This window comes from Mobula birostris, chromosome 22, assembly GCF_030028105.1.
Source record: "Mobula birostris isolate sMobBir1 chromosome 22, sMobBir1.hap1, whole genome shotgun sequence".
Classification (NCBI taxonomy): Eukaryota; Metazoa; Chordata; class Chondrichthyes; order Myliobatiformes; family Myliobatidae; genus Mobula; species Mobula birostris.
Window position 1 is genome coordinate 40,802,793 of NC_092391.1, and position 23,115 is coordinate 40,825,907.

General features: G+C 39.1%; 1 protein-coding gene across 3 annotated transcripts in view; it reads right to left on the reverse strand.

The window, feature by feature from the left end:
- The window catches only part of pnpla7b (patatin-like phospholipase domain containing 7b), a 329,157-nt gene that overhangs the window by 208,901 nt on the left and 97,141 nt on the right, over positions 1–23,115 (reverse strand). For all 3 annotated transcript variants that reach the window (XM_072240527.1, XM_072240528.1, XM_072240529.1), the window contains exons 13-15: positions 15,857–15,928; positions 13,944–14,050; positions 13,160–13,306 (exon numbers count right to left, since the gene is read on the reverse strand). In XM_072240527.1, the coding sequence (XP_072096628.1) occupies positions 13,160–13,306; positions 13,944–14,050; positions 15,857–15,928 (326 nt within the window). The remainder of the gene's footprint in view (positions 1–13,159; positions 13,307–13,943; positions 14,051–15,856; positions 15,929–23,115) is intronic.

Sequence of the window (23,115 nt, forward strand, 5' to 3'; positions counted from 1 at the left end):
TTTTGAAATGGCAGGCATGCATGAAGTACACGGTGATTCATTCTGTTGAGAAACAATCTAAATTAAATGGTTCAGAGATGTATATAAACTAACCCTTGAGGGGAGAGGGGGCAAGTTATAGGGGAATACAAAGGATCCACAGCTTTATTAATGTCATAGCTTACAAAAGTTAGAGGAAACATGGGTTGTGAATTATTTAAGTTAACTTTTAAAAAAATGTCAAGTCTTTAGGAGGTTCCATGGGAGATCTTCTAGAACAATACCAGAGTGAAAAGACTTCAGGCATGTGAAGAAATGCGGGGGCAAAGATATAGGGAGATTTGAGAGACTTGTTCAAAATCAAGAAGTGTTCTGCTGAAGTTCGGAAAATGCATTTCTGGCAATCAAGCACATTGATTTAAAATAATCAGTGCAAGAACCTGTGGCAGAGGGAGGCAGGAGATATCCAGTGAATAAGGATGATAATGAATGTACTCATTGAAAGTGTGAAAGCAGATTTGATTATAACATTGAAAAGATCAAAGGAAAGGAACCAATTGGATAGTCTTTTAAAGATTTGGTGAAGACAAAGCTGCCTTCTATAAATCAGAATTTGCAGCTAAACAACACAGGGAGGTAGCCATAGCAAATGATAACAAAAATAGGAATTGCAGCAGTAGCAAGCTGACAAGGCCTCAATGTGTACTGTTTAGCTGACAGGTTTAAAATATGCCATTTTCCAGCCACTGTTAACTGACATGGCTACATAAAGCATTTTATGCAGAGCTTGACAGTAATTTGCAAAGTGCGTTAACTGAAGAAATGATATTTGACTTGCCACTAACAGTTTTCAATAGAAAGCAATTTATTTTCATCTTCTTTCAAACATTCCAAAAATTATACTCAGTACTGTTTCACAAAAGCTAAACTGTCAGATGACAACCCTCTGGGAGATTCAGCAAAGTTAAAGAAAAATGAAAGTAAAGTGATTTATATTGAAGACTCTTGGTGTTCTATGAATGATCATTTAAGTTATTATTTGAAAATCACTGCTGAGCTCTGCATTAAATAGATTAGGTAGTTCTGTCAGTGAATAATTAATGGCTGCATTCTTGTAACCAAAGACTAGCAAGCTGAAGAATGTGAGGCCAAATTGACTAGCCTCTGGTATCATCCTAATTAACAGATCTAGAAACAAAATATAACAAACGCTGCAGACCAGAAATGCAAAGTGGTGATAATACGTAGACTGCATCTGTAGACAGAGAAATAAAGTTAATGCTTCAGGGTAATGAGCTTTCATCAGAATTGCTTCTCTCTCTCCACAGCCACTGACTAATCTGCTGAGTAATTTCAGCATTATTTTTTCTTTAGATTCCAGTTTTTTTTATTTAGGGGTACAGCACAGAGTAGGCCCTTTGAGACATGCCACCCCAGAAACCCCCCCAATTCCAACCAAGCCTAATCACCAGTCAACATGCAATGATCAATTAACCTACCAAATGGTACATCTTTGGACTGTGGGAGGAAACCAAAGCACCCAGAGAAAACCCATGTGATCACAAGGAGGATGAAGGTTGCAAAGGTGGAAGGATCAAAGACCACTTTCTAGGTAAGTTGACAACAGCAGATTTGAGAGAAAGGAGGACAGGATATTACAAGATATACAGGTTGGTGTTATTTGTTCTAAGAGTTAGAAACGAAAGATGGGTGGGTGCTTTAGCAGAAATAAGGTCTAAGTTTGAGAGAATAGGCCAGGTGGCTGACCCAAGTTCATAGATAACATGAAAACAAAAAGCTGGAATTACTCAACAGTTCATGCTGCATCTGTGGAGACAGAAAGAGAGTCATTTCAGTTCCATGATCTTTCATCAAAATGGCAATGTCATTGCAGATTTCCAGCATCCACAATTTTTAAACATTCTTCAATTGGGGGAAGGTAAATTCATGAAGAATTTTTTTAAAAAACAGTAACCATAGTGATAATGAAGCTACCAAGTTGCCTTAAAAGCCATCCAATTTAGTAATCTGCTGTTCTTACTGAGTGTTGGACATTAGCCCCATAGTTGTAGTCAACAGTCCCAAAATGCCCTATCATGTTACTCAATAACTTGGTTCATTTGCTTCACTAAAGCAGTCAGGGGGAGGCAATAAATTCTTCTCTGAACCACATGCAAGTAAAGTTAACTATCTGTATAAAGTGGAATTCTCACACTCCACCCTAAAAGGTACTCATAACTCTTCAAAATATTGAGCATTCAAAGTTTTAATGGGCACCAGCATGAGGTCAGACAATTACTGTACTCAGCAAAACATACGAGTATTAAAAATATCTTCTGGGAAAACTAACCTAATTGTTTTGTGCTTATAAAGATGACGACTAATGAAACCCCGCCCGGTCATGAAGCAGACTTTAGAAAACGTGATCTTTCTCTGTCAACTTAATGTCTGCTCAAATGATCCAGGACTCACCATCCAATATACAAAAGATGAACTCCAAACATTAGCAAGGAAGTTTACTTATTGATAAATAACATACAAGTTAAGAAATTAGAAGGGTTGTTGAGCTCTAATCAGGCCAATCCAAACTCAACATATCTTCCAATGGAGAAGTATTTTGTTCCAAATTTCTATATTGCATAAGAATAAATCCTTGATAGAAAATGGACACAATCATCAAAATTTAGTTTGTAAACGTTGACACTAAAAGTCAGCAGGTATGAAATAAAATTTTTGCCATGGTAAATTTTGACACTTGTTGGCAAGCAATGTAGTTCACTTTGTACTGACTGAGTGTCTAAAGCTTTACTTTCATTCATCAGATAGTACTGGTGTAAATGAACATTCAAAGTTCGAGCTCCCATGTCAGAGGAAGGCAATTGAACAAAGAGTGGTCACTAAGTTTGGTGAACTAATTTCCAAACAGAGCTAAGTTTGGGAGGAAAAGGATGTGTCCACATGCCACCCTTTCTCTTAGCCATTTGATGCCATACAAAATTAGCATTTCTATACAAAATTAGCATTTCTACTCAGAGCCAACTGATTTTCTAATAAAGTTTCTGCTTTTGTTAATCTAACAGAGGCTCCCAACCTAACGTCCAGGGACCTTTCGCTTAATGGTATTGGTCCATGGCATAAAAAAGCTTGGGAACTCCTGCTTTAACAGAATATGGAATAATCAGAAATCAATAGATCTCATTGTGAAAGGGATGTTTTTTCAGCTGTGGTTTTTAGGTCCAAAAAGTTTCTTATTTTCAATCACACCTCAGCATTGCTCATTATTTTTCAGTTCACCACTCACAAAAAAATTAGTTGCATGTTGTGCTACTGTAATTTTATTTCTGCCACCACATGCATTCTTAAGGGGAAATTTTCCATCCATATCTTTCCTGACTGGTATATCATCTTGAGATTTGAAAATACAAGTGGGGCCAGTTGGGACATTCAGCGCACTTGAAACCAGGCACTTGGCAAAGGCCAGTAAACAGGTTTAATCATAGTTGACCATTGTTGGAGTGGCCAGAGTTAGAGTGAAAAGCTGATGCTTTGGTCCAAGAGAATCCAGCGAGGTAAAGGCCATTACGTGGGTGAGCAGTGGCTAAGACTAAGATCGGAAGCTTTAGCAAGGAGTCACAGGGAAGAATAGCAGGTTAGTGTTCAGGGAAGAATTCAGCAGAGTAGCAGCTTAGTGCCTTTTTTAATTATGCGGTATATTAGAATAAATTTTTACATATGTTATGGATTAGTTTTATACAACTAGAAGGATACATTACAACAAATTAAATGAAATATGGGCGCTGGATCAGTTGATTTTTTTGTAGCTGCTTGATGTGGGAGATGGTGGACCTCACTGTGGTTCCTGGTGATCACACCTGTAGTAAGAGTTGGCCGCTCAAGGAACTTGTGCTCAAAAGCGATGACCTGGAATCTGATCTTCAGACACTGTGATGCATCAGGGAGGGGGAGGGTTACCTGGACACAGTTTCAGGAGGCAGCTGCACACATTAGATTAACTACTCAAATTCAGTTTGTTGGCAAGGACAAGAGAAGGAGGTAGGTAGGGGATGCAAGAAATAGTGCTGAAGTTGAGTTGGTCCAACAGGTTTGATATTGTTGCTCCCTATGAGTAACCAAACCATGGCACCATAGTTCAGGAAGCCAACCAAGAGGGGGAAAGAGAAATCTACTTGTGAATGGGGATAGTATAGTCAGGAAAAGAGACACAATTTTCTGTCGTGAGGATCAAGAGTTCCAAAGGCTGTGCTGTCTGTCAGATGCCCAGGTTCAGGACATTTCATTTGACATGCAGAGGAATTTGGAAAAGATCAGTTAGTCTAGGTGGGTAACAACGATGTAGGAAGAACAAGGAAAGAGGTTCAGCTTAGGAAATTTGAGCAGCTAGAGACTAAATTAAAAAAGCAGGACCAAAAAGTTAACAATCTCTCAGATTGTTAACTGAGTCACATGCAAATGCATGGTGAAAAGATTTGTGTGGGAGAAGTGGGTTTGCATTCATCGGGCATTGGCACCAGTATTGATGACGGTAGGAGCTATTCCAATGGGATGGGCTCCATCTGAATCATGCTGAGACCAGGGTCCTGGCAAATTGCAAAATTAAGATCGTAGATAGGGCATGGAACAACTTGGAAAAGTAAGGATAAAATAAAAGAGAAGAAGAATGCAGGAGAGGTTACAGAAGTCTACAGAATAAATAAAAAGGCAATAAGTTTAGAAAAGGATAAGAATTTAACATGGAGACAGATTTGACAAGGGTAATGAATACATGGCTGAAGGTGCTATAACCGAATGCACGTTATACTCAAAATAACAGAAATTGGCAAGTATGACATTGTGGTCAACACTGAGTCTGGCTGAATTAAGATCACAGTTGGGAGCTTATAATCAAAGGATACATATCACATTGAAAGGACAGGCAGGTGGGCAGGGGGTGGGGTGGTTCTGTTTGTCAAAAAAATGAGAACAAATCCTTGGAAAGAAGTGACGTGGGATCAGAAGATATAGAATCCTTGTGGGTTGAGTTCAGAAAATGCAAGGGTAAAACAACCCTGTTGAAAGTTATATACAGGCCTGTGAACAATAGCCAGATGACGGGTACAAATTACAAAGGGAGATCGAAAAGGCACGTAAGAGAGGCAATGTTATAACGGTCACGGGAGATTTCGATATGCAGGTAGATTGGGAAAATTAGGTTGATGCTATATCGCAAAAGAAGGAATTTGTAGTATATCTACAAGATGGCTCTTTTAAGAGCAGCTTTAGTTGAACTCACAAGTGAAAAGGCAATTCTGGATTGGGTGTTGTGTAATAAACCATATTAAATTAGGAGCTTAGGGTAAAGGAACTGCAGGAAGCAGTGATCATAATATGATAGAGTTCACTCCACAGTTTGAGACAGAGAAACTAAAAATCAGATGTATCAGTATTACAGTGAAATAAAGGAAATTACAGAGGCATAAGAGAGGAGCTGGCCGAAGTTGAATGGAATGGAAGAATAGCAGGGATGATGGCAGAACAGCAATGGCTGGAGTTTCTGTGAGTTATTGAAAGACACAAGATGTGTTCACCCCAAAGAAGTAGCATTCTAAAGGGAAATTGAGGCAACCATAGCTGAAAAGGGGAGTCAAAGGCCACAGAAAAGAAAAGGAGAGGGTATACAATATAGCAAATACTAAGAGTAAGGTAGAGGATTGGGGTGCTTTTCAAAACCAACAACAGGCATCTATAAAAGCAGTAAGGAGAAAAAGATGAACTGTGAAGGTAAGCTATACCTGAAGTTTTTCCAGATTTATAAAGAGTGAAAAAAAAGGGTAGAGTGGATATTGGACTGCTGGAGAGTGTTGTAGAAGAGGGTGTAATGGGGGACCAAGAAATGTCAGACAACCTCAGTATGTATTTTATGCCAATCTTCACTGTGAAAGACACGAGCAGTTTGCCAGAAATTCAAAACTGCCAGGGGGCAGAAGTGAGTGTAGTTCTTATTCCTCAGGAGAAAGTGCTTTGGAAGCTGAAAAGCCTGAAGGTAGAAAAGTCACCTGAATGAGAGGGACTACACTCCACAGTTCTGAAAGAGGTAGCTGAAGAGATTGCAGTGGCATAACTCGTGAACTTTCAAGAATCACCAGATTCTTGAGTGGCTCTGGAGGACTGGAAAATTGCAAATGTCATTTCATTCATTAAGAAAGGTAGGAGGCAAAATTCAGGAAATTATAGGCTCATTATGCTGACTAGTGGTTGGTAAAACATTGGAGTCCATTACTAAATGATGAGGTTTCAGGATACTTGGAGGCATCCAATAAAATAGGCCAAAGTCCACATGGTTTCCTTAAGGGGAAACATTGCCTGAGAAATCTGTTGGAATTCTTTGAAAAAATACCAGGCAGGATAAACAATGGAAGAAGTTATTTACTTGAATTTTCAGAATCCCTTTGATGATATGCTGCTCATGAGGCTGTTAAACAAGTTAAGAGCCCGTGGTATTACAGAAAATAGCATGGATAGGAGATTGGCTGACTGGCAAGAAACAGGGAGTTGGAATAAAGGGGGCCTTTTCTGGTTGGCTACCGGTGTTCCATAGGGGTTGGTTTTGGGACCGCTTCTATTCATATTATGTATCAATTATCTGGATGACACAATTGATAGCTTTGTGGCTAAATTTGCAAGTGATACAACAGGGGCAGGCAGCATTGAGGAAAGGGAGTGTCTACAGAAGGACTTGGACAGATTAGGAGACTGGGCAAAGAAGTGGCAATTAGAATAGTGTAGAGAAGTGTTTGGACACGCGCTTTGGTAGAAGTAATAAATGTGTAGACTATCTGTAGACTACATCAGCCATAATCGAATAGTGGTGCAGACTCAATGGGCCAAATGGCCTAATTCTGCTCCTATGTCTTATGGTCTTCCATTCTAAAGAATAGTCTCAGCTAAAATTATTTTGCTCAATAGATCAAGAGTCTGTATTCACTGATTTACATTCAAAGGAGAAGCCAATTCTAAAATTATTATCCTTGTTTTCAAGGCCAATCTTGTTTCCCTACTGATAAAACTAACTTCAAATTGTAATGTGTTACAAATAATATTCACTGCCTGTCTTACGATTTGGCCTCTTCTCTGAAAATTTACAAAGTCAGTCATTCACCTCTTCTAGTTCAAGAAGTCTATAAGATTTGTGTTTCCGTAATTCTGGCTGGCTTGCTTTCAACTGCTTAAAGAAAGAGCAAAAGCTTCTGTAAATAAAATCTAAATACTAACTACTTAAAAGATAAAACAGCGGAAATAAAAATGGGCAATAATAAAATGGCAGAAATGTTGAACAACTATCAAGTAGCTTGACAGTATTTCCTATTCGACTAGAGAAACCATGGGAAACTAATTAGCAATGGCTAGTGAAGAAATCAAAACAATTAACATAACTTTTTACAGGTTGAGTACCCCTTTATCCAAAATCCAAAAAGCTCATCAATCCTAATTATTTTGAGCACTGACACAAAGTCACAAATGGAAAATTCCTCAAGGTTCCCAGGCAATGCGCAGGTCTCTGCACACCACAGACAGTTCTGAGAAGTGATCTGACGTACGAACGGAAGCTCACGAAAAACACTGCATAGAGTGATAAATGAAAATCACGATGATGTATTGAAAGAGTGGATTCGTCAGCATCTTATGCCACTTAACAGTATGCTGATCATGAAACAAAGATCAATCATGATAAACTGAAAATTGAAGGTAATTGTTTCATGCAGAAAATTATTTAAAATATTATATAAAATTAAACCCCTCCTGTGGAACGGGCGGCTGTTTGAAACCAATGGTAAATATGAAGCTAATCGCAACACTGGAACCTGGTAATAGACACAGTTGGAGGCAGTCAGTCAACTGCAACAGTCTGTGGAGGACCCAGCTCCATTACATCAGACTGCGCTCTGACTGTGGACTGTTCAGTCTATGAGCTTCCAACCAGCTGTACGTAAGATGTATATGTATTATACATGGATTTTGTGTTTAAACTTGGGTTCCATTCCCAAAGTATTTCATCATATAGATGCAAATATTCCAAAAACCGAAACAGCCTGAAGCATTTCAGGTAAGGGATGTCAACCTGTAATAAAAGTACTAGGTAAATTAATGAGATTAAGACATCAAATGCAGGTTCAAAGTTCAAAATAAATTTATTATCAAAGTACATATATGTCACCTTATACAACCCTGAGATTCGTCTTCTTGCAGGCAAAAAGAACAAATCCAAGACACACAATAGAATCGATGAAAGACCACACCCAACAGGACGGACACACAACCAATATACAAAGGACAACAAACTGCAAATACAAAAGAGAGAAAAGAATCATAATAATACTGAACCAATAATTAACCAAAACATGAAATGAAGAGTCCTTGAAAGTGAGTCCACAGGTTGTGGGAACAGCTCAGCGATAGGTCGAGTGAAGTTGTGTGACGTTATCCCCTCTGGCTCAAGAGCCTGATGTTTGGGGGGTAATAAATGTCCCAGAAAGAGGCTCCTGTACATTCTTCCTGATGGCAGCAATGATAAGAGAGCATGGCCTGGGTGGGAGAGGTCCTTGATGGTGAATGCTGCTTTCCTGTGACAGCACTCAGAGTCGATGTGCTCTGTGGTGGGGAGGGCTTTACCCGTGATGGCCGAAGCCGCATTCACTACTTCCTGTAGGATTTTCCATTCAAGGGCATTCATGTTTTCATACCAGATTGTGATGAAGCCAGTCAATATACTCTCCACTGCACATCTATAGAAGCATGTCAAAGTATTAGATGTCACGCCGAATCTTCACAAACTTCTAAGTAGAGACACTGCAGTGCTTTCTTCGTTATTGCACTTCTGTGCCGGGTACAGGACAGATCCTCTGAAATGATAATACCAAAGAACTTAAAGTTATTGACCTTCTCCACCTCTGATCCCCTGATGAGGACGGTTTCCTCCTCCAGGGTTCAATAATCAGCACCTTGGTCTTGCTGACATTGAATGAAAAGTTGCTGTTGTGACACCACCCAAACTCTACGTGCTGATTCAGTCAATGATTGTGCTGCTGTCAGTAAACTTAAATATGGTACTGGAGTTGTGATTAGCCACACAGTCATAAGTATGGAGATGGTGTTGTATAAGAAGATGTTGTTGTCAATCCAAACTGACTGGTGTCTACAAGGGAAGAAAACAAGGATTTAATTGCACAAGGAGGTATTGAGGCCAAGGTCTTGAAGTTTGTTGATTAGCTTTGAGAGGATGATAGAGTTGAATGCAAAGCTGTAGTCGATAAAACATATCCTGATGTATGCATCTTTGCTGTCCAGATGTTCCAAGGTTGAGTGAAGAGCCAATGAAATGCTATCTGCTGTGGACCTGTTGTGCCAGTTGGCAAATTGAAGCCGACTGGATAATAGTCATAGAGGCAGGTTACCATGTTCTTCTTAGGCACTGGTATAAATGAAGCTTGCTTGAAGCAGGTGGGAACTTCAGACTGTCAAAGCAAGAGGTTAAGGATCTTAGTGAACACTCCAACCAATGGATCAGCTTTAGTAGTCAGCCAGGTAGCCCAGCTGGGCCGGATACTTTCTATGGGTTCACACCCCTGAAGGATGGTCTCATATTTTCCTCAGAGACTGAAATCACAAAGTCATTGGAGGCCATCAGAGTTCATAAAGGTTCCACCATGTTTTAACAGTCAAAGTGAGCACAGAAGATATCGAGCTCACCTGGGAGAAAAGCCCTGTTGTTACCCATGTAAGAGGTAATAGCACTCAAGCCCTGCCACAGCTGTCAAGAATCCCCCAGTGACCCGGGTTTAGTCTGGAATTGCCATGTGAGATGGCTTTCCTGAGACTGTACCTGGACCTCTTTTATCTTACTTGGTTGCCAGACCTGTCACTGATCTGGTCCTCAGCAGATTGCTGATCTCATGGTTCATCCAGGGCTTCTTGTTGGGGGAAGTCTCTGAGTACTTTTGGGGGGACACACTTGTCCACCTCTCTTTTAATAAAGCCCATGACAACCATGGTGTATTCATTCAGATCGTCTGAGTTCTTGAACACAGCTCAGTCCACCAATTCAAAGCAATTCCATAACAGATATACAAACATTGGTCAAGCTGCATCAAGTTGTGTACAGTTCTGGTCACACTATAGGAAGAAAGTAGCAAAATAAAAATAAAGAACAGAAGAGATTCACTAGGATGTTGCTTGGAGTGAAGGGCTATAGTTAGAAGGAGATATTGGATAAAATGGCTTTATTTGCATTGGAATGTAGGAAGCTGAGGGGTGACATGATAGAGGTTTATAAAAAGAGAAGAACAGGCAGATTAGACAATGAGAAACTTCTACCCAGGAGAGAGTCTGGAATGAGAGGTGAAAAAGGAGAAACTTAAAGGAGATCAGAGGGGCTTTTTCCACACAAAAGATGGTAAATATTTGAAATGTGCAGCCATGGGAGGCTGTGGAATCAGATACTGGATTTGCAAGGACGGAGGTAGAGGGATAATGGGCCTTATACAGGGAAATGAGATAGGCATCACGATTGGCATGAAAGATCTGTTCCATTTCTATGTTGTATGTTTCTATAATTTGTTGAAAGTAACAAATGTTCAGAACCTGAAGCTCTACACCCCAGGGTTTGCAAAACAGGTGCATTAGTTGTCACCTACTGGAGTTTCTTGGGAAGTTTACAGTGGATTGGAAAACAAAAGTAATAAAGCCATACATGAGAGAATGAGAGAGAAATTAAGGGATTCTGCCAATCACCCTAACATCACTTGTCAGGAAATTCAGGAATCCATTATTAAGGAAGTGTTAAATTAGATTGAATAATTGTGAGTTTCATTGTAGTTATGCTTATATTTCTTTCTTATGCTTATATTTTATATACTTACTTATACAAAAAGTATGTAATTGTTCAGTGAACTTTTTAGTGGCTGCAACTGCCTTTGTATTTTTTTCTGAAAGCTTCTTAGTTCTAGTGGTGGGTATCACATTATTTGAATAGGGGGCATCTTATTGGTTATCTGCTATCTACAGAAACTCAATGGAATTAGTAACTTGGTATAAGAAGACCAGACCACCTTGATTCTTTCTTCATCTTTGCTGTTCCTTTCTCCTAGGCTTTCTTTATCTATTGGTCTTTGCGTTCTCCCTATCCCCACGTTTCCTTTGTTCTTTTAACACTTCATAAAACTATTGTAATTAACAATTTTTATGCCTCATTCTTGACTTCAGAAGAGCAATGGATTGCATAAGCATCAGGATCCAAAAGAAGTGACTATTGGGCACTTAGAAAAGCATAATATGAATCTAAGAATCTCTTTTTCTTTCTTTTTTCTTTATTTTCATTTTTTTCTTTAATTGGGTTCTTTCAGGTTTCTTGCTCTATGGCTACCTGTGAGCAAGAAAATCTCAAGGCTGTATAATTTATACATTCTTTGATAATAAAAAAAATAATCTCAAAAGGACAATTATGTTTAACAAGTTTACTCTAGTTCTTTGTAGAAGAAATCAACAGGGTAGATAACATAAAAATAATGCATTTCCCCAACTATATCGATAAAGTGTCACAATAAAGGCTAATGCACAGAACAAGGGCTCGAGAAACTGAGGATAAAATATTAGCTTGGATAGAAGTTTGGTCAAAAGATAGAGGAGGACAATGACACATTTTCCAGTTGACAAATTGTAACTAATATGATGCCTCAGGGATCAGTGCCAGAAATTCAGTTGTTTGTAATTTATATTAAATGACATATGAAAAGACTGGCTTCATCCAAGTTTTCTAGGCCATCTAAAGATAGAAAAGTAAATTTCAAAGAAGGAAGCAAAGAAATTGTGAGGAGCTGCAACCAGATTAAATGAATGGGCAAAATTATAACAGCTGGATTGTGAAAGGAAATATGAGGTGATTAATTTTGAGGGGAAAAATTAAACATTATTTAAATGTAAGTATTATTATAAAGGGCTTGGGTGACTACATACAAGACCCACAAACTCAGCTAAGAGGTATAACAAAGCATTAAAGCAGCAAATGCTATGTGGTTCTTTATTACAAAGGAAATGGAGGGCATTACTAAAAAAATTCTGTTTTTGGTGACAACACATTTGGAGCAGTCTACTACACAGTTTTGTTGGAGACAGTATACTGAAGGGTCACTAGATAGATTCCTGGGTTAGGGTGGGGTGTCTTTGATGAATGATTTTATATATTGATATATGAAACACTAGAGTCTAAAGGGACTTGACAGAGAGACACTATGAAGATATTTCCCTATGTGGAGGAGTGTGGAACAAGGAGCCATTGGTATAGAAAGAGAGGTTGAAATCAAGGTCTATTGCTTTTTTTTGAGATTCTCTACACAAAGTTCTTTTTTTTAATGTTTGCTGCTCATTTTACTGAATAACTATGCTCAATGACTACTAAATAGTTTTATTCTTACATATTATACTCCAATGTACCAAACTTTAGCTTCAAGTTATGTGTGTAATCAATAATGTTCATTGCACATCTTGGTATCTAACTTCTTCCTTGATAATTTGGAAAGTCAATCATTCAGCAATATGAGGTAATCTAACCTAAAGTTAATAAATCAAATGTAGTTTGATCTAAACTTATCAACACAAAATGGTTTTGTGAGTCAAAGCATGTAATCAGTTATTCCTTGATTAAAGCCTGCAAGATGAAAGACCTACACAATTCTTTAGGAAGGGAAAAAAGGTGGTGTGAATGATTTTGGTCACTTCTCTGCAAGCAAAATCCAACTTTCAAAAAAACTATTCCAGGCACTTAAGGACAAGTGTAAACAAGTTATCTTTTTGTTACTCACTTCGGTCATCTTTAATTTCCCTATAACTTCTCTGCTGCCTCTACTTCTCCTTCTTCAAACATGGTTCTTTCTCTCCTTCTCAATTATACTCTCTTAATTTCTGTTACAGTACAATAATCTACACTAGCAATTGATATCAAGTGCAACCTTCAAGAACTGGAGACGAGAAAAGATTCCATTTACAGGCATTTCCAATTAAAAGCACATGTATAATGACTCTTAGATGGCTCCAAACCCAGATTAACAAATACATTACTCAATGTAATCCACAGTACCAAGTACCAAGTTTTTATTAGATATTGGTTGAGGCGATTGTTTTTATTACTCACATCCAGCTTCATCAAAGTCAGGAGATCCTTCTTGGCCGCCTCCAAGATCTGCTGTCTATGGTTGTTGATGCCAGGGCTCTCCTCACCCTCAATATAGCGGTAAATAGAAGGCTGCTCCATCATGGTAACACTCTTCTTCACAGAAGACTATTGAAACAGAAGGAAGTCAGTTTACAGATTCAGTTTCCTACCTTTTAATAACATACATCTAATAGCACTTCATATATAGTAATACAATCTCACTCAGAGGAATTGGATGAATTTGCTGGGATAAGTCTATCCCAATCTCAGGGATATTCCTATCTTTTTTTCAAAGGATTGTGGAGAAACATGGATAATGAAGACATAGCAAAAAATACTGCAAATGATGCAAATCTGAAACAAAAAACAGAAAATGTTGCAAATACACAGCAGGTCAGGCATGAGCCATTGAATTGAAAGGCCTATGACCTGAAATGTTCATTGCTTCCCTTTCCATAGATGATGACTGACTAGATACCTTGTATTTTCTATTTTATTCAGTTTATAACAGCTACAATTCTTATTGTATGCACATTATGGTTCCTTATTATGCTGAAACGTTCCAATCGTCTTTAAAGTGCATTGATGCTCTTAATGGCAAACTCAAGATAACCACAGGATCCTTTGGAACTGGACAATTATTTTTGGCCATTGTTAATGATGCCCAGCTTGGAAAGCATCTGTTGCATGCCTCACTAACCTCAGTTCTTCACAGTTCAGTTCCCTTAACTAAGGACAGGGTATAGTGGAAGTTGATAATTACCTTAATGGTAGACATGACAGGACTGGAACTAAGCTCCTCTGTTGAGTGACTGACCTTAGATTTCTCATACGCAATATTCGTGTCAGATTTACTATTAGCTGGTTCTCCTGCAATAATAAAAGCCAATTATTTTGCAGCAAAAGAACTACTCATTAATCCAATAATACATCAACACACATTTGCAATCTATAAGAAACATCCCCAGCTTCGCCATACTGAATACTAAAGGTTAGTTCTAAAGTGAAATTAATCTGCTGGCTTTGTTAAGAGTTAGGGCATACATGTAAATAACACTCTCTTGCTGAAAGTTCTCAAAATTGCATTGCATTCTGCATCTCCATACCTATTAAGCTTTCTATTGGGAATGGAATTCAGCAGTGCAGAGAGTGTTTAATTTGTGATTACATTAAATATTTTTTTTCACAAGAACAGTGAAGCTTTTATATCATCACAGAGACAAGGTGTACAGAACAAATTGTAAAGATTCCATATCAGAATCAAAATCAGAATCCTTTATTATCGCCAAGTAGGCGGACACATACAGGGAATTTGATGCCAGTTTCCCTGAGTTCTCGCTGTACAGAATCAAAAAGCAAACAAAACAATAGTGCAAATAATCATGAACTATATACAATGAGGTATACCTGTGTATGTACAGGTGAACTTGGTTTATAATAGACTAAAATTCAAGTGTTCATAAGACTGATGGCATACGGAAAGAAACTGTTCTTGTACCTATTTGTCCTGGCATACAGTGATCTAAAGTGCCTACCAGAAGGAAGGAGTTGGAACAGGTGATGTCCAGGGTGTGATGGGTCTACAAACAAGGGGAAGATTTTTAAAATTGTAAAAACAACGAACAGTAGAGAGTTGTTGCTTTCCTGACTTCAAAACAAGTGTGGTAAACAAGTTCCCATTCAAAATTTGAAGATAGCTTATTACTTTAAAAAGTCTACCGAATGCATTCCACAAAACCAGCACATTTTAAATGCAGGAACAGCTCAGTTTGCCTCTAATATTTCAAAATTAGCATAAATAGTTACATGCTGCTAATCTCATTATCACAGTCTTCCAAGCTGCAGGGCTCCACAAATGAAGGAAAGGAAAGAATCGGCAAACTCTAATCAGCAATTGATAATGGGCAGGTGTACACATGTACAAGGGAGGGGGAGGAATACACAAGTAGTACAGAGTCGATATGTGACCTTCAATAGTAGCTTAGCTGACATAGGCTACTCATCAGCTGGTGGCAAGCCTGAAACTAAAGGCAAGCATCTTCATGAAGTGGAGAGAAAGAACACCTGCTGTGTTATGAAGGAAAAACTGTGAATAACAGATAAGGGCAAGTACTTCTGCATTTTGAGGGCTCACCTGGAGCATTAGTCCCTAAACAAACCCCTTGTTGGTAAATTAATTTTTTTAAAAAAGGCATTGCAGGCGCTGGAAACCTGAAGCGCTGGAAATGTTGAGCAGGTCAGGCAGCATCTGTACAAAGAAAGACAATGTTTCTGATCTAAAACCCTTCACAGTGTGACTAATATTGAATCTACAATTACAGCTGTCCACTTCAAAAGCCCACTCGAGGTTCTGACAATGGTAGGTGCCAATACCACAGTGTTCACTACACATGTAAAACAACTCTACATTGCAGATACTGGAAAACAAGGCAAGTTGCAGTACGACCAGGTTCTTTGTAAATTAATCTGCAGCTGCTGGAAATCCGAGCAACACACACAAAATGCTGGAGGAACTCAGCATGTCAGGCAGCACCTATTGAAAAGAGTACAGTCTACATTTCGGGCTAAGACATCGACTGTACTCTTTTCCATAGACGCTGCCTGATTTGCTAAGTTCCTCCAACATTTTGTGCGTGTTGTTCTTTGTAAATTATGTTGCCTGCCCTATATACTGACCTGGGGTATCCAAGGGTATCGAAGTCGTGCGAAACCTCTTGCTAGAACCATCTCCCATGACATTCTTGGAATCTGAAAAGTAAAAAAAGGATTAAAACAATATTCAACTTAAATCACATACACTTCCCAGGTTCCATCATAAGCAGCATGGATATATGACCATATAACCAAATCAATCAAAAAACATGATCCTGAGAGGTCCTGTTGATGATGGAGATCCTGCACATTTCAAACCTCATTCTGCTAATGACATTACCCTCACCCTTTGTGAAATACGATTGGTGCCTTCTCGCCTATTTCTTAGTAGTATTCACAATACATAGCTCACAATTTCTTGAATTAACACCACACAGCCCCAAATATAGCTGCTAAGGGAAGCGAAAATGACCAACCAGTGGACCAGGAGGCATCTTCTACAATGTCATGTGCACATCAAGCCATCCCATTTCTCCACTTATTTTCCCATAACCCATTCTCTTTTCCATGTCCTTGATAAAACAAGTCCTATTTTCCCATTTATACTATGAGTAATTTACCAAGCAACCAGCATATTCTTCGACTGTGGGAGGCAAACCAGAGCGCCCAGAGAAAACCCAGGGGAGTAACAGGACAAATGTGCAAACTCCGTGCATTCAGCACCAAAAGGCAAGATCAAAGCCAGGTCTGTGGAGCTGTAAAGGGTGCTGCGCTGATTGATTCCTAGACTCAGCGCTGCTAAATGTTAGCAATGGAAAGAATTTTCAACTGCCTGAGCTGGTGCAGAATTTATGGAAAGCTTTAAACTTGACAAATTATAGGCAACCCTGTGTCATGGGGTGGGATTGTGTTCCTAGAAAATAGCCCATATCACGATTTTCCACATCAATTTTGTATGACCAAATTTTTATTCCAAATCCCAGATATTCTTTAGTACCAATTTGTGAGTTCCCATTACCCAAACTGCCATAATGTGGGAGTCACCTGCACCATAATTATTCACCACAATATCACAAATATTGTTAATTGAGTAACAAATACATTAGCAAGGGTAGAGTGATAAGTTCACTCTTCTTAAAAATTCCATCAATGAACCACGTCAAAAATAACACTGGATCTCAGCAAGTTAAAGTACACCAAGATCTCTCACTGGTTTATGTCACTCTTGACCTCCTCTTCCTCCTCCTTCCTAGGTAATCACTTGAGACCAGAGATTTTGTAATAATATCCATAATGCCACTAGACATCCTAACTGCTGCTACATCTGCACCTTAACATCAACAAAATTTTGGTCCACTTGACCACCAACATCTTCCTATCTCTTTATTTAAAATATGCTGCTTTTTGGTTTCATTTTTCCTAAAACCAGGAATAATCTTATGTTTTGTTTTCCATATTTCATTCTATTTTCCACATCCACATTGTTCTCAATCCCCAAAGCTCAAGGCATTACACGAAGATTAATGTGGGTTTGGTGGTAAAGCAAACTCTAGCCGCCCATCTCCAATCACCCTTAAAAGATATCTCTTAAATCACTTCTGCTGGGTAGGACTTTTAAGATTTCAACCCAACATCTAGGAATGGCCATACATTTTCAAGTCTAGGCAGGGCACTAATTGAAAGGTATCATACAGGGGGTGGCGGTTGTCTAAATATGCCCAAGATTTTATGAACCTCAATAAGGTCACTCCTCAGCCTCCTTCACTCTAGGGAAAATAGACCCAGCCTATCCAATCTTTCCTTATAACTCAAGCACTCCAGTTCCAACAACGTCTTTGTGAATCTTTCCTGCGCCTTTCCTAGTTTAATTACTTCCTTCCTATTGCATAGAGCAAAACACAATGTTCCAGGTGCAGTCCCACCAATATCTGCAGGTATAACATGATATCCCATCTCTTGCACTCCATGCCCCATCCACTGAAGGGAAACATGGCAGTTACCTCATCTACCACCTTGCCCACCAGACAACTTTCTCTACTGTCTACCACGTCACCAGTTTCGGAGTCATCCACAAATCCACTAATCACACCACCTACATCCTCATCCAAATTGTTGATATATACAACAACAGTGGACCCAGCACCAATCCTTGTAGTATACATTACTGATCACAGACCTCCAAACTGAAAGACAACCCTCCACCATCACCCTCTACATCTTTCTATCAAGCCAATTTTGTATCCAATTGGCTATCTCACGCGAGCTCCCATGAAAGCTAACCTTCGGGGCCAGCATCTCATTCAAGCCTTGTTCAAAACCTTGCTAAAATCAATGTAAACAATGGCTACTACCACACAATAAATCTGGAATTCTACTTCTTCAGTGAATGTATCTGATATTCTGCTTCCCTGCCCCTTAATTCCTTAAGCAAGACTGTGAGAGCTGCTGGTATAGAAACAATGTAGGTACGTTCAAAATTCTTAATTGCCATACCACTATAATCATTGTGAAACTTCTCAACAGCACTACTAATAAATGGGGGCCACAGATAGTGGAGCTACTGCCTCACTGTAGTCCTTAGGTCGGTGGGATAAATTGCCCCTTGTGTGCAGTTGACTCTGGAGGGAACCAATTAGAATGTGAAAAGAAGAAAAGATTAGTGTAAATGAGTGCTTGATGGCCAATTATTTTTTTTTCAGTGTTCCTGTGTTGTACTGCTGTGAGAGAGAGTGTGTGTGTGTGTGTGTGTGTGTACACACACATGTATACATATACACACACACACAAAAAAAGAACATAGAGCAGTACAACACAGGAACATTAAATATATAGACACATTAGATGCAGCTTGCCTGAGATTATTACATTCAGACCTAGACAAATTTCACATGCAAATTCCACTTTGGAAAACAAATTCACACCAGTATGATTACTCACCCAAGGCATTAGAAGGCTCAAGAAATTGTACATTCTAGCCAACAGCAACAGTGATGCTTACTGTCACTAAGAAAGCTTTTGGCACAATAACCTTCATAAATCAAAATATTGAGTAAGGAGATGGGATGTTATGTTGAAGTTATATAAACATTGGTGAGGCCTAATTTGGAGTATTGTGTGCAGTTTTGATCACCTGCCTATAGGAAAGATGTAAGTAACATTGAAAGAGTACAGAAAAAAAAAAATTACAAGGATGTTGCCAGGTCTGTGGAGGACCTGTGATATAAGAAAAGATTGAATAGGTTTGGACTTTATTCCTTGGAATGTAGAAGACTAAGAGGAGATTTGATAGAGGTATACAAAATTATGAGGAGTATAGATGGGATAAATGCAAGCAGGCTTTTTCCACTGAGGTTTGGTAGGACTATAACCAGAGGTCATGGGTTAAGGGTGAAAAGTGAAAAGTTTAAGGGGAACATGAGGGGAATCTTCACTCAGAGGATCGTAAGAGCATGAAACAAACTGCCAACAGAAGTGGTGCATGTGAGCTCAATTTCAACATTTAAGAGAAATTTGGATAGGTACTTGGATTGTAGGGGTATAGAGGGCTACGGTCCAGGTGCAGGTCAATGGGAGTAGGCAGTTTAAATGGTACAGCATGAACTAAATGGGCCAAAGGGCCTGTTTCTGTTCTGTACTTTTCTATGACTAAAAGTTGACTTTACCAATGTTGATAAATTACTGAACTGCTAGTCAGAGCACAAAACCATTAATGCAGAGGTAGCTACTTGAATCCCACCATGGCAGCTAGGAGTTTAAATAGCTCCGACATGAAAAAGTTGGTCTCAGTTGTAGCAACATTGAAACTCATCAACTTCCATTGCACCTCTCCAGAGACAAGGTCTCTCTGATTCCCATCATCTCACAGTATATGCAATGCTCAGAGTTCAAACTCCCTACTATCACAGATATCTTCACCAAAGCAATGAAAGAATATGTCTCACTCAACATTTAAAGAGTAAAGGTTTTTCACAGACCTGCTCCTGCCACATCACTAGCCCTTTCCACATTACGAAAGCTACCTTTCAATGATAGGAGATATTTACGAAAAATAGACCACCTCTCCACAAACAAGGGTCTTCAGCTGCTTGAGGAAGCAAGTGTCTTAAATTCAGTACCTCAAACTTAACAAATTTATGGTCAGCAAAGCAACGATTATCTGCTTTCTCCCAATGTGCTTTGGAAATATGGACAATTTACATAGCAAGCACCAGAAAGCACTAGAAAATTATCATTGGTTTGCCTATTCTCTGGTGGGTTTAAGGAGCTTTTCCTGCCAAGTATCCCCAGCATCAAAGCACAGAACAGTTTCTCAAGGGAAGTCTTGCACTCAAAACAATAACTGTTTTTTTTCTTTCCACAGGTGCTGCCTGGCCTACTGAGTGATTCCAGCATTTTCTGTTTTTATTTCAAATTTCCAACATCAGTAGGGTTTCTCCCCAATTTTCATCTTTGCTGGGCAGTTCACAATGTCCACACACCTCTGCACTTAGATGTCTGGTCCAAAACTGCTCAAACTTAGGGGTGCATTTAGACAAGCTCCTCACCTTTAGGTTCTTCAACAAAACCACACAAAAATTAAACATGTGAACCACACTGCATTCAAACCACACGCTGTCTTCTCAGGCACCTTCCTCCTCACAAAACAGCATCAGTGAATCTTCAAACAGGCTCACACGCTACCTCAGGACCCATAAAATTCATCACTAAGCAAGTCACCCCTGAAGGACTTCTAACCAAAGAAACCACTGCAACCTTTTAGATAGATTCATAATTATCACTCTCTGCCAGGGATCCTTTGGCCTATTAATGAACCATCTGAGCTCTTTGATTAGGTTCCACCTAATAACTCAATCTGGGATGCAAATTATGATTAGATTTCTATCTGGTTTTATTCCTATGCATCAGTAAATTACCCTAACACCTGCATGACATCTACATCTGCAATGTTCTTCTGTTATTTTTCACTGAGCTTGTCATAAGTGTCAAGGATAAATTGTGCGCTTTCAAGGATATTGTCCTTAATAAATATGCCAAAAGAAACATTAAAAATTGCTGACACAAAGCAGAAACTATTTCCTTCATCAGAACTTGTGTTCCATGTCAAGAAAAAAAATCATTAATTTTTCACTGATCATAAATCTGCCTCCAGCAAAATAGCTCTGCCACTTGCAATGTCTGACACAAATGTTTGAATGATGTTATCCCTGTTATTGCTATTTTAAGAAGCATCATTAAAACCAATAAGTATTCCATGCACATATAATCCCTCTACTTCAAACCACTATAAAAGGGAATGTAAGAAGAAAACTTCTATCCATTCAGCAGCTTTCACATCACTTTCAGAATGGGCCAAAGCTTTCTAAGTGCAGTCACTATTGTAGGATAAAAAGCAGCCAATTTGCACGCATCTAGCCTTGTGTTAATGGACTAATTATCAGTTTTTATCATGCTGTTTAACAGATAAATACTAGCTACGCTTCAGGTTAAAATATTTTTAAAAAACAATGGCAAATTTGGCAATTTCTCTAACAGAAAATATGTTAAAGTTTATCGAATAACATAACACTTTTCTATTCACCCATTTTTATAGTCTTTTTATTGTCATTGCCAATTGATCGCACTCCCCCAAAACCATAACTGCCCGCCAAGATTTTTAAGCTCATCTCTAGAGTGGGATTTGAACCCACGACCTTCTGCTTGATAGCCACAAGTTCTACCGAGCCACATAAGCACTGATTATGTGTCGCTTTGCTCTTGTCTGAAAGGTGGCTAGCCTTGTTCTATAGGAAAGTTCCATTTAGTTGGACTGCGCCACCCCACCCGTCCCTTCTGGAAACAATTCTGCGGAAATTAACCAGGCACTATTCCACAAAGGTAGTCTTGGAGACTCTGGAGGAGGAGTTTGGGCTTTGTGGGATGATTCTCCAACTGATTGTCAAAGTTATTTGGCAGAATGCCTCATCACCAGTAGTCAAGACTAAAATACCAAGACCATGTATAGCCACAGAATCAATCCCCCCACGTACTGCCCTCAATGTGGCTGTGGTGCACATGAGATGGTCATCCATCTATCTACTGCATACTTTGTATTACCAAGCTCTGAAAAGGAAGACTACCGTCTTTGTTTTGGGGGGGGGGGGTGCAGAAGGGTCACTGCAAGGATCTACAGAACACAAGTCTTTTGGTTGTTCACAGGGCTAATACAGGACAATCATTGGCAGTGGAAGATTATCTACTTAAAATAGTTTAGTCTGGCCAAAACATACTGGTCTTCCAGGGTAAAGAAATGCATATAATCAAATGTTGACAAATGGTGCATTCTAAGATGTAGGTTTACATAGAGAGGAAGGCACTGATATGGGGTGCAATGACTACAGAGGCTCTCTGGGGAAGGTTATAGTCTAGGAACATGCTGTTACTGGATACTAAGAGGTTGAATCATGTGTAACAGCCTCTCAACAATGATGCAAAGTTTGCAGGAGAAATATTTGTGACGCTGGCATATTGTGAGAGAGTGCATTGAATTTGCGGGAGGAGAGAGAGCAGCGCACCATGCGTGCGCAGCCCTCCGGTGAAAAATGATATTGTATCCATTAAATAGGGGCTGTGGACAATTCTGATTTGATGGAGACAGACATGAAAGCACACAGGAACATCTGGAAAAATTTCTGAAACACCAGTTCGCTGCTGTTGTTACTGCGTGATCGGGATTCTTTCGGAGGGAAGGCCTCAAAATCCCCAGCTTTGCCTGCTGTTGGCGACCAAGATAGAGGTCGAATCATTCGGATAGAGATGGCGCTCAGTACTTGGTGTCGGAGAGCTGATCAGAGCTCGAAGTTTTCGGATGACTCAGAGTTGGAACGTGGTCAGGTATGGCAGGGAGAGTCTTTCTTCCTTCTCCCATCTGCGTGAGATGTGGGACATTTGAGAGACTTTGAACTTTTTACTGTGCTCATGGACTTCTTCATCAAGTTATGGTATTGTTGCACTGTTGTAACTTTATGTTATAATTATGTGGTTTTGTTAGTTTTTTTCAATCTTGGTTTGTCTTGTGTTTTGTGATATAACACCGGAGGAAATATTGTATCATTTCTTAATGCATGCATTACTAAATGACAATAAAAGAGGACTGTGTGTCTTCATAATCTAATCTAAAAATTGCTTGGTACAGTAAGCAAAGTGAAATGCCAATTCTATCAATCCGTGTATAATGAATGAAGTATGTTTTTGGAAAGAAACTACAAACGTTTGTACATTTGTGCCCTGCAGGTTAAACAATGTACAAATAACTTTTATCAAAATAATCACAAAGCTGATGAGGAACAGATGCAGCATACTGTTTT